The sequence below is a fragment of the Agrilus planipennis genome, unplaced genomic scaffold, assembly GCF_000699045.2.
Source record: "Agrilus planipennis isolate EAB-ADULT unplaced genomic scaffold, Apla_2.0 scaffold337, whole genome shotgun sequence".
Classification (NCBI taxonomy): Eukaryota; Metazoa; Arthropoda; class Insecta; order Coleoptera; family Buprestidae; genus Agrilus; species Agrilus planipennis.
This window is the reverse complement of record NW_020442013.1, coordinates 65,665-77,933: the sequence shown is the minus strand read 5'-3', so window position 1 is coordinate 77,933 and position 12,269 is coordinate 65,665. Positions and strand designations below refer to the sequence as shown.

Sequence of the window (12,269 nt, the reverse complement as noted above, 5' to 3'; positions counted from 1 at the left end):
GGTACATTCTTTCGATACCTACACGGAATCCTTTTATCCTTTACTGAAACCGAATTGTTCCCGTTGGTGAGTCTGACGCATGCGGTTGATACATGCCTTAAGCAGTGAATGCGCCAGCGCTCTTTCAAGATCAGTAGAGTCGCGAACGCATAGAGCATGTTGCGTGTGTCGGTGTGGTGTTTCAATGTGAATGGTATGATTAATTTTATTCCTATTGTTAAGAAAACTGACCAGTTTGTTGCCAACCATTACGCATGAAAGGACGCTGTATGATGTAACTGACGCATTATAGGAAACGCACCATAAAATACAGGTTAGACTACGTTAGTTAAGTACAAAATAAACTTAAACAAATATTTAAAATACTGAACGTAAAAAATGTATTGATGATATCTTTAAAAGTAGACGACATTGGCCTTTTCTCGATGTGGAAAACGTTTTCCGGAAGTAGAATTCATTATTGCTGAGATGAATTTGGGAAAACTGTTTTTTTATATATATGTGAAATAAATAGATAATATTGTAATATATGACTGTAGGATTGTAAAGAAAGTAATAGCAACAAAGTGCTTTTAGTTATCCAGGAATTATAATAATTAGAATATACATAATACATATATTTACCTACTTAATGGTAACAGTGGTATTAATATTTATAATTTAGATGCAATATACATATTATACAATACACTCATACTCTTATAGGGACTCGTACATAATGTGACAATATTATTCATATCAGGGTATTCACAATTGCAAATACTTATATTACCCCGAAACGATTTTTTTTTAGCTAATATCCATAGCTGTACCTGTTCACTTACGTATTCAACGATCACTTATTTATCTTTAGGCATAGCAGAACTAAACGATAAAAAATCCAATAATGAAAATTGTCGTTCAGCAATTTCTTTTTATTAATTTAGTTGATATTGCATAACTACCAATTGAAAAAAAAACAAAGAAACAAAAAACAAAATCGATATCTACTGAGGAAGTAGAGTATACAGTATTTGCCAAGAATGCATACGTTATAGGTACACGCTATATACTCCTAAAAGCCACTTGTATAGTTCTCTGCAAACGCTGTATGTTTCTTGCATTAAATATACTCGTTAACTGAAAAAAATAACTGTTAAAAAAAATATTGTACGTAAATATTTTTGTTGGAAGCATCGCTCAGTGGTATGTATCTATAACGAAAAATAAAATAAAAGTATTTTAAAACCGAAATAAATGGTTTTTCTCCGTCTGATATGACGGTGGAGGTTTTTCTACTATTAACTTAATGCATCTTGATTGTTTCATTGTCATAAGAACAATTGAAGCTAAAGGGATTATATGTAAACCTGATAGACGATAAAATACTACTGAAACATCACTGACTTATTCTTAAATGATTTGAAACTGCTAAGGCCTGCTGTGTTTCACCTAAAACTTGATCGAGTTTGAAAATAATAAAATCTCATATTTTAAATTCCTAAAAAGTAGACCGTACAAAGCTACATCATCATCATTATCATAAGGTAGTTAGTCCTAAAACTGGCTGGACACGTACCTGCTATCTTTTCTTTTCTGAGCTAATCTTCGCATTTCCCTAAAAACTAGAAATACCCTCATCCTTAACAATTTGCGAACAGTAATCTAATCTAGGTCTACCTCTACCCATCCCAACTCCTGTTTCTGCCTCTAGTATATCTCTGACTAAATCTTCATACCTGAGAAGGTGTCCTAATAGCCTATCTCGCCTATTTCTTAAGACTTCAATAGAGTCCTCTGTTCTTATTCTTTCTAATACCTCTTAATTTCTAACCTCGTCTATTCACGGTATCCTCATCATTCGCCTATAACACCACATTTTGAACGCTTCAACCCTTTTCTTTTCTGCCACGCTCACCGTACATGTTTCGCACCTGTACAGCGCCGCATAGAAGTGACTTCTTTATATTGAAGACGACACGAGCCTGTACTATTCTCTGCTTTATATCCCAACTTCTCCTTCTGTCCTAACTTACCTGACTTCCTAGAAACCAAAAATCAGCTAGTTCTTCTAATTTTTCGCCTCCAATCTTTATATTAGTTACCATTTTATTTAAAGCTATCTCTAGCTCCTNGAACAGTAATCTAATCTAGGTCTACCTCTACCCATCCCAACTCCTGTTTCTGCCTCTAGTATATCTCTGACTAAATCTTCATGCCTGAGAAGGTGTCCTAATAACCTATCTCACCTATTTCTTAAGACTTCCATAGAGTCCTCTGTTCTTATTCTTTCTAATACCTCTTAATTTCTAACCTTGTCTATTCACGGTATCCTCATCATTCGCCTATAACACCACATTTTGAACGCTTCAGCCCTTTTCTTTTCTACCACGCTCACCGTACATGTTTCGCACCCGTAGAGCGCCGCACTCCAAACGCATCTTTAACAACCATTTTCGAATTTTTAAATTAACCGTTCGCGAGCATAGAAGTGACTTCTTTATATTGAAGACGACACGACCCTGTGCTATTCTCTGCTTTATATCCCAACTTCTCCTTTTGTCCTAACTTACCTGACTTCCTAGATACCAAAAATCAGCCAGTTCTTCTAATTTTTCGTCTCCAATCTTTATATCCGTTCTTTCCCTACTTTTTCTTCCCTTGCATACCAGTACTTTTGGTTTACTTTTATTTATTTTCATGCAATACTGTTTTGTCAATACCGCTTCCATTTTATTTAAAGCTATCTCTAGCTCCTAAGAAACTATTAAAAGATCTTAAATTCAATGCTAGTATGAAAACTGAAGAGCTTCAGGTGATTGTAATCGATTTTGTTAATTGATGAGCTTTAGATTGAGAAACGGATTTTGAAAATATTCTGTATTTCTTACAATTAGTGACTCAAATAACTAATAGGTCGGAGGTTAAGGTTGTAATACCTGGAATAATTAATATGTTTTATCGTTTAAACATTTCTTTATTTCTTTGTACATTGACGATGAAATATTTCCAGGGATATTTTACAAAAATATGTGCCATGTACCTACAGTAATATAAGAAAATATTCGTTTGTTAGTGTTATTAAGTACATTCTGAGACATGAAACAATCAGCTGTTAAAGCAGGAAATTGAACATTCACAATTAATGACAAATTTTGTTTTTGACAATACGATACATTAGGTAAACAAGTTTATTAAAAAACAGATTGACTTGAAGTCAGTTTTGGCAACCGTTCGTCTATGTTTAAACACATAATCGTAATTAGACAAATTAACAAAACTGCATAGTGGAAAGTCACCTTATTCGGGGCAGTTACACAATTCTAGAATATGTACTAACAATCAATTTTATTAAAATCGAATAGGGACTTGTTAACAGTTAATGTTATCAAATTAATTTCGTACAAATTGGGCAGAGAGAATTATTTTACAGTAAGTATAAAAATTCGAGCTTCATTAACAGTTCAAATTGTGATGCAAGCTACACGTTTTTCACATTATTGCGACTAAACTGTTTTAGCAGCATTTTAGACTTATTTTTAATAATTGCATTAGGTGATAAATAGTTTACAAGAAAACAGTGACATGGAACGTTAACGATTGGGTTTTCCATGAAGTATAGGTATTAAAGCCCAAAGAGTTGTTCATTTACAAGAAAATTGCAGATAAACTTGTTTTAAATGACTTTAATCACCGAAAGATAAGAAACAGTCCTAGACCATTGCCAAAAAACAATCAATTCTGTTTGACAAAGACAAATTAAGATGCTGACAAATCTTTCGAAGAAGATCGAAAGGAATGTTTCCTTTTTCAGAAGGATTATATATCTATTGAAAAGTTTCTGAAAATTTTCTATTGTAAAGCAAATATGTTAAATATATTTAAAAATGTAGGGATGAGTTACAGAAATAGAAGAGTAATTCTTAGTTTGTATAAAGGGCAGTTATAGACCTGGAGCAGCAACGTAGAGAAGTAAATATATGGAAGGGAGTCAGATAGGGATGCACACTGTCACCGGTACTTTTTATCTATACATCGAAGACGCGATCAACATCATTAAAGACAGTACAACTGTAGGGATAGATATACAGCGGCAAAAAATTAGTATGCTTAGATTTGCAGATGATATTGCAGTATTAGCATCTAACAAGGAGGAGTTAGAGATAGCTTTAAATAAAATGGAAACGGTATTGACAAAACTGTATTGTATGAAAATAAATAAAAGTAAAACAAAAATACTGATGTCTAAGGGAAGAAAAAGTAGGGAAAGAGCGAATACAACGCTAGGAGACGAATGCTTAGAATAAGTGGCTGATTTTCGGTATCTAAGAAATCAGATAAGTCAGGACGGAAGGAGAAGTTGAGATATAAAGTAAAGAATAGGTCGAGTCACTTTTAATAAAAAGAAGTCACTTCAAGTCAAGTTGGAAAAAGATTGTTAAAGGGGTATGTTTGGAACACGGTATGGGTAGGACGGTGGGCGCTGTGGAAAAGAAAAGGTTAGAAGCGTTCGAAATGTGATGTTACCAGTGAATGATGAGAATACCCTGGATATAGAAGGTTAGAAATGAAGAGGTATTAAAAATAATAGGAGAACAGAGGACTTTATAGAAGTCAATATAAAATTGGCAAGATAGGTTGGTACAACACCTTCTCAGGCATTAAGGTCTAGTCAGAGACATATTAGAGGCAGAAACAGGAGTTGGGAGTGGTAGACGTAGACCTAGATGTTCTAGTTTCAGGGAAATGCGAAGATTAGCTCAGGATAGGAAAGAGTGGAGGTGCGTGTCTAACCAGTCTGAGGACTGACAACCTTTGATGATGAAAAAAAAATTCGCGATATCTAATAAGTATAATTATTATTGCTGTCTCTGCTTTCATTTATAACATAATTCAAAGATATACTTTGTAAAGGATTCCGTTGTTCTTCTTTAGTTGTAAAATTTTAACTTCATATTACTTTAAACAACTTTGATCGTTCTTCTTTGTGATAAAAAATAATTTCACCTGAACGTGTAACTCGCACCACGTACATTTTTATTTTTACATCATTCATCCACGTGCCTATCTCGCACAATAGTTAATTACGACAATTTTACCTTATTTAATCAAGCGAGTATTGGAAACATTTTATTAATTAGTATCCTAAACAATAATCAGTCAGTAAATGTATTAAATATCTAATAAATACCCAAAAAATTAATATTTGGTAATCCAGTGTCGGGAGTTAAATAGTCACCCTTAATGTTTATGTTTCTAAACAATTTACACCCAATGTACAATACCTAACACTGTATTAAACATTAGTGTAGTTACAATAAAAATTTAAATTTAAATAGATAATAATACTTGCATTAGGTAAGTATAGTTACATTTTACTAAACCTCTAAATCACAGCTCTTTTTTCGTAAGCAAACTTAGAGCTAACAGCGCCTGCCTCCTAACTTTAAATAAGTGTACTGTAGGCATTAGTAAGTGATGAATTGGCATGAAGTTAGTTTCAGTGATATGTATCAGAAACTAAGAAAGATTGGGCCGGGTGGATTAGGTAATAAGTGTCAAACACGGGATTTAGTTAAAAAGGATTATTATCTACATATTCAAATTAAAGTACAACAAAACTACTGGCTTGCAAGGGAAGAAAAAGTAGGGAAAGAGCGTGTCGTGTCGCCTTTAATAAAAAGAAGTCACTTCTATGCTCGGGAACGGTTAATTTAGAAATTCGAAAAAGATTGTTAAAGGTGCAGGTTTGGAGCGCGGTGCTGTACGGGTGCGAAACATGGACGGTGGACGCGACGGAAAAGAAAAGGTTAGAAGCTTTAGAAATGTGGTGTTACAGGCGAATGATGAGGATACCGTGGATAGAAAAAATTAGAAATGAAGAGGTATTAGAAAGAATAGGAGAACAGAGGATTCTATGGAAGTCAATAAAAAATAGGCGCAATGGGTTAGTAGGACATCTAGGTTTAGTCAGAGACATGTTAGAGGCAGAAACAGGAGTTAGGAGGGGTACAGGTAGACCTAGATTAGATTACTTTTCGGAAATAGTTAAGGATGTGGGATGTTCTAGTTTTAGGGAAATGCGAACTTTAGCTCAGGATAGGAGTGGAGGTACGTATCCAACCAGTCTTAGGACTGACGACCTTATGATGATGAATTTATAAGAATTATTTAGCCATTCATTGGCTTCTTTAGGTGGAATAATGTTATTAAACGTAATAAATATTTGTAACGAAACCCGGTGTTTGTTTTGGTATTTTTGAAAATTAATCTGCAAGAAGTTAAAGTTTCATCAATTGTATTTTAATACTTATGTTTTGTTGTTAACCATTTACTGACCTACCCCCTAACTTTTTCTTTCTTATTAGTACATTTCAGTACACCCACGACTTCACGCTGATTCATCACTTATTTCAACTACATAACTTTACGTAATAAATATACATTAATTACATAATATTATCTTTTGTTTATAATAATATTACGTACCTCCTACTAATAGAATTCACAGTTAAGTCTTGTACTAAAATTAATGTACAAATATTACTATTCATATATTGAGATAGGTACTATATCTCTTTCTCTTTAAGAAAACGACATTAAAAAAACTCGTAGGTCCTAAAACTGAATCAATTTCGGTACGTTTGTAGTATATCGTCTTAATCTTAAGATCTTTTAGGTAGAGAAATGTTCTTTTGTGACAAATATTCTGTATTAAAATCGACAATAAATACTTTAGTTATTGTGAAAACTAATGCAGACCCTACTAACAATAGAATCCTAGTTTCATGTACGTTGAAAAAACATACTAATTTTGAGAAGCTCATTAGGTATATTTTAATAATTAATTAAAAAATCGTAGACAATTCCCCTCATATCGAAAATGTTATCTCTAACTCCATATATTTATATAATAAAAAGTCCATTAGTGTAACATGTTTTAGCTTTGTTTGTTCGGACTTTTATGAGAACGTCTACGCTATTTTTGTAAAATAAATAAATCTCTTCTTCATTTGCATACCTATATGTAATTTAATTCGTCCTTGATAAGGCTGTGAAAAGCCATAATGAATTCAAAAATTTTCGTCAAAACTAAGCAGCTCTGATAATAACTGTAAACAAAATTATTATTATCTTCAGGGCCCAATTTACTTTTCGTTTCATATTGATGTATTATTTCACATATTATATGATGCTAGCTCCATGTTTAAGTTGACGACCATCTGCTGGTACAATGAGTACATCTTTACCATTTGCCACTGCGAAACTCTCTATCATACTCTTTGAAAGCCTGAGACTTCTTGAAGGTTTTTCTTTTTCGAAGCGAATTGGCGATCCCTTCCTGTATAGCCTGCAATCGTCACTAGCCAGGATGATATTCGACTTTTCTGACTTGGCAACTGGAATTAAGAGCAGATCCCCCATCGACCTGGAAAAGTTCGTGGATGTAAAGTTTATATCCTATTTAAATTGGTTGGTCCGGAAGAATATTTAAATCGGATAGAAGTACGTAATTTAATAACAGATTTCGTCAACTGGAGAACCACAACTCATTTTCAATTTAAAATTGACGCAAAACTTAATTTACGATAAGAGCCGATTGAAAAAATTTGTATCAAAGTTTTGGAGAAGTTGAAAATGAACACGTTTAAAATTTAGAGATGGCCTTTGAATATTTACCTTGAGGTAATAATCTTCAAGATTACAGGGTGACTTCGCTTTAAATTGAATTGACAGCATTAACAAACAATTGAATATTCAAGCATCATGTTCTCCTTTGTCGACGTAATTCAAAACAACAAATTTTGAAAGACGCTTGTTTAGATGAATAAGTAAAGACTGCTGAATTACATAATTGTCCATATTTTATATTGTCTTATATTATTATAGAATAAAGTTCCTTATCGCACAATGCGGCGGCTAACCAGCAAAAATCACCGTTTAGATCTCTTTCGTCTAAAGTTACAAACTAATAAGAAATATGGTACTTGTTCTGAAATTTATTCAGAAGTTGACAAAAATCCATTTTAAGATTGTCTATTGCAATAATTTTAAAACAGGAAGACCCAATTTGTAATCAGTACACACTTTCTTATGTTAGAGTTTTCTTCAATTCCTTCAACCGTCATCATCATCATAAGGTTGTCAGTCTTAAGACTGGTTAGACATGCATCTTTACTTTTACGTATCCTGACCTAATCTTCGCATATCCCTAAAATTAAAAGCTTTCGACATCCTTAACTTTTTGTGAACAGTAATGTAATCTAGATCTAGATCAATCTGTACTCCTCTTAACTCCTGTTTCTGCTTTTAATATATCTCTGACTAGCCCTTCATGTCTGAGAAGGTGTTCTACTAACCTATCTCCCTATTTCCGTACAGTCATCAGTTGTCCTATTCTTTCTAATACCTCTTTATTTCTAACTTTCTCTATCCGTGGTATCCTCATCATTCGCATGTGACACCACATTTCGAATGCTTCTAATCTTTTCTTTTCTGCCGCGCCCACCGTCCGTGTTTCGCATCCGTACAACGCCGCGCTCCAAACATATACCTTTAATAATCTTTTTCAAATCTCTAAATTAACATTTAAAAAGTATTCGTATGCTTTATCCAGTATAAGGATATATTTTACAAGCAAGCATCTGAACCTAACTCTGCTAATATCTAGCAAACAAACATGAGATCAAAAGCAAATAAGACAGTTTTGGAACGTACCTATTTAGTATGAACGCCTAATCCTTACATAATGAAAATCTTAAATTAACCGTGAGAAGAAGTGTTTTATTTTATTTACTAAAACAACCCAATTCTGCGCTATATTTTATTAAATATCTCTACAAGATCCTGAATTATCTGACTTCCCAGATAACGAAAATCAGCCACTTCTTGTAGTTTTTCATCTCCTATCTTTATTTCTTATATTTTTCTACCCATCACGAATGATCAGACTGAATTTGGGTCAAACCTTCATTTTAAAATTATTATAATAGACAACCTTAAAACGGTTTTTGTCACCGTATAAATAGATTTCAGAATAAATATTTATTAGTGTAAGTCTCTTTGAGTATAGCCAAGTGTGCAATTAACGATCAGCGAAATTTCAATCACCACAATTGTATTTATTCAACCCAATTGGATAAAATTATCATATAACTCGCAGGATAATGCTCGGTTTTTCTCGAATTTCCTGAAACGTGCCTTGTCTTCTACTATAGACAATTCGTGAGGTACTTCTAATGGCGGAAATTTCGTGTTTACCAATAAATTATTCGAGCGTTATGATCAGACCTCGTAGTGGGTATGCATTCGAAAATCAGAGCAACGTGATGCATAATAATTAAAGTAATTACTGTAACTTCTACTACCCGATCTTTGAGGTAATGGAGCGAACTAATAAGATGTTTGCCGATGGCGCCATAAACATTTTAGTATGTCACACCCACAAGATTTCCACATTGTCAAATAACCGAGTTATTAAGGAACGACATTCTTTGGAATGTAACATGATGTAGGCATGTACATCCTGTTTGTGTCAGAAAACCCCTTAAGATTAAATTTCATTCGTGTTATATAAAACATATTACGTAAATGAAAGTTAATATCAGCAATTTCTTATGCTGAAGTGTACGATGTGTTGCATACCTATTTACAAACAATTCCTTTAGATTTTAATCATTGATTACTATAGATCTATTAAAAAACCATAATGGTCGACATCAGTGACAATGCAACAACAATTGAATAAGAATAATGGCCGACAACTGCAACAATTAGAAAAGAATGATGGCCGACAACTACAACAATTAGAAAAGAATGATGGCCGACAACTGCAACAATTAGAATAGAATGATGGCCCATAACTGCAACAATTAGAAAATAATGATGGCCGACGCTACGTCATTGTGGAGCAATAAAAATGGCCGAGGATAGGGGAAAGAACTAGCTATATTAATATATATTTGGGATTATTAATTTTGGTTAATTTTAAAATGCTAAATTCGTCACACAGTGGTTTATTCACAAAAATCACTTGATATGCTACGTACCTTCTAAGGCTACTGAAGCAATCCTTTTGGACGTGGTTAATAAATGATGCTGGGTCACCAGCTGTAACCAAACCACTTAAGGGTTGTCCATTGGGAGAACTGACCAGTGGTCGACTGGGCGAAAAGCCCAAGGCGGTCAAGAGATCGTCCAAAATTCTTTTTATGGCGAGTCGTATTTCCGAATTTCGGTAACCGTAGACCCAAGGATTAACAGCACTGCTTGCTAGAATCGGCAGAGCCAAAAAGACTGATATCCACTCTGATAAAATCTCTGTTCCAAGAAAAACGTCCATCAGCATACAAATCTGTAAAAATTAAGAAGACAAAAATTGACATTTCCATTAAGTAGTAACTAACGTTGAAATTTTTAACGTTGAAAGTAGAGGAGTAATCTCGCGTAACTTTTGCCCTTGATATCAGCATAAACAGGTAGAGATCAAAAGTGGCTCATGCACTCATCAACAATAAAAATACCTAATAAAAATTATTGAGATAATCGTGGAAAAGCACTCTAAATGCTTTTGTTCCACTTCGTTTTTCTCATTTCATACGTCAACAACAACAACAACTTTCTTATAAAATCACATCTTCATTTCTACGTTTGACATTTTTTCTGAAACGATTTAAGGTAGAAAGTGGAAGAGAAAATTATCCATACGAATGAATTTTCCATTAGGAGAAAAAGTTTCAAATAAAATTGTGTTATCGGAAGTTTTTTATTACTCAAATTATGAAATTAAGATCTAAAAATGATAGATATCACAATGGGCCTAAGATGGAAGACATTAAAAATGTATATGTCCCAACCCGATTTCTAGATAAACTACTTTTGCTTAGACCAAACTGATTTAACCAGAAATCGGATAAGAGTAAAATGGAAAAGATAATAAACAAAAAATGAATGCATAAGGGTGGTTTATCTTTGAATCGGATTTGACCCATAACATTTTCCAAAACCTAGTTTCGAGTAGTATATAGGTTCAGCGTATAATTCCCATTATTTAGATTCAAAATTTGTATTTTATTACTGCAAAAGAAATTAGAAATTATAATTTCGAGTTAGCTTCTAATTGATAAAACTTTTCTAAGTAAGATCTTGATCGTTCAGTTCAATGTTTAATAATAAACAGATATTATATTAAATAATACTCCAGTAATACAACATTATATATTTACATAGTTAAGATTACAGTCTGCTATTATTTTCTTTTAGTTTTACATTTTATGTTTTAATATCACAATAGGTCTCAGACTACACTATCGAACTGTTATCTAACACACATTGTTCTCGACCTTGACTAACGATAAGTTATTTTATTCAACAAAAAAAAAAGGATCTGATAATTACAAAAACAGTCTGCTCGAGAGCGAATGGTTTGGTATCACGTATTAGTTTAATTTCAGATTGTGGCTGATGATTGATGTGTTTTCACATTTACGGTGAAATTAATTAGCTTTATTTTTTTGTTGTTAATGTTAATTGTTTTAAGTGCTTCTTTATAATTCTAATTCATACTTATTTTGTCTACAGATGCCTAGATGTGTTTGAAGATGTTGACTTCAGTTTGAAAGGTATGCTATCAAAAATTACATTACACTTTTTTATTTAAACATTATGTACCCCGTGTATAACTTTTAACAAAAAAAAACAATTAGCCTATGACATTCCTAAATAACCCTTAATGTTACAATTATATAAGAAATACATAATTTGAATGAAGCGCCCTGTGAGTTAGGGCTCCAAGTCGCACAACCCAATCGTTCAATCAATTCTTCTGATGGTTAATAAGATCGATGCTATTGATCATTTTTGCTTTGACATGATTCCTATTTTGATTTTGACCACTCAAAAGCTCATTGTTCGTTCCCTGTAATTAGGGTTGCCTAGTGTTGCCCAAATTCAGTCTTGGTCTTGCAGTCTTGGTCTTGTTCTTGCGTTTTTGCAAGACCAAGACCAAGAACAAGACCGCGTATTTTTAGCAAGACCAAGACCAAGACTGACCGTGCAAGACTTGAGCAAGAACAAGACATAGCCTGCAAGACTCTTGCGTCTTGCAGCTAGGACTTAGCGCTATTTCACTGAGTAGTTAGGTGTAACAGTTCGGTGTATAGGTAGGTACGCTTAGGAATTCTATGAGACGCAAAAAACTGTATCAAAGAATATGAAAAACTGGACCTATGCGCATTACGACTAATACCATAAACATAGCGAATAAAAAAATTATTAAAATCAAACTGAGT

At 33.3% G+C, this 12,269-nt stretch overlaps 1 protein-coding gene and 1 long non-coding RNA gene across 2 annotated transcripts in view; one reads left to right on the top strand and one right to left on the bottom strand.

The window, feature by feature from the left end:
- Window positions 1-6,073: 6,073 nt before the first annotated feature.
- Window positions 6,074-12,269, bottom strand: part of LOC108742107 — a 42,168-nt gene continuing 35,972 nt past the window's right edge. Inside the window, exons 5-6 of the mRNA XM_025980044.1 lie at window positions 10,029-10,333; window positions 6,074-7,408 (exon numbers count right to left, since the gene is read on the bottom strand). Of these exons, the coding sequence (XP_025835829.1) occupies window positions 7,165-7,408; window positions 10,029-10,333 (549 nt within the window). The 3' untranslated portion in view covers window positions 6,074-7,164. The remainder of the gene's footprint in view (window positions 7,409-10,028; window positions 10,334-12,269) is intronic.
- The window catches only part of LOC108742117, a 7,764-nt gene continuing 6,749 nt past the window's right edge, over window positions 11,255-12,269 (top strand). Inside the window, exons 1-2 of the long non-coding RNA XR_001938616.2 lie at window positions 11,255-11,468; window positions 11,560-11,600. This is a non-coding gene — a long non-coding RNA (uncharacterized LOC108742117). The remainder of the gene's footprint in view (window positions 11,469-11,559; window positions 11,601-12,269) is intronic.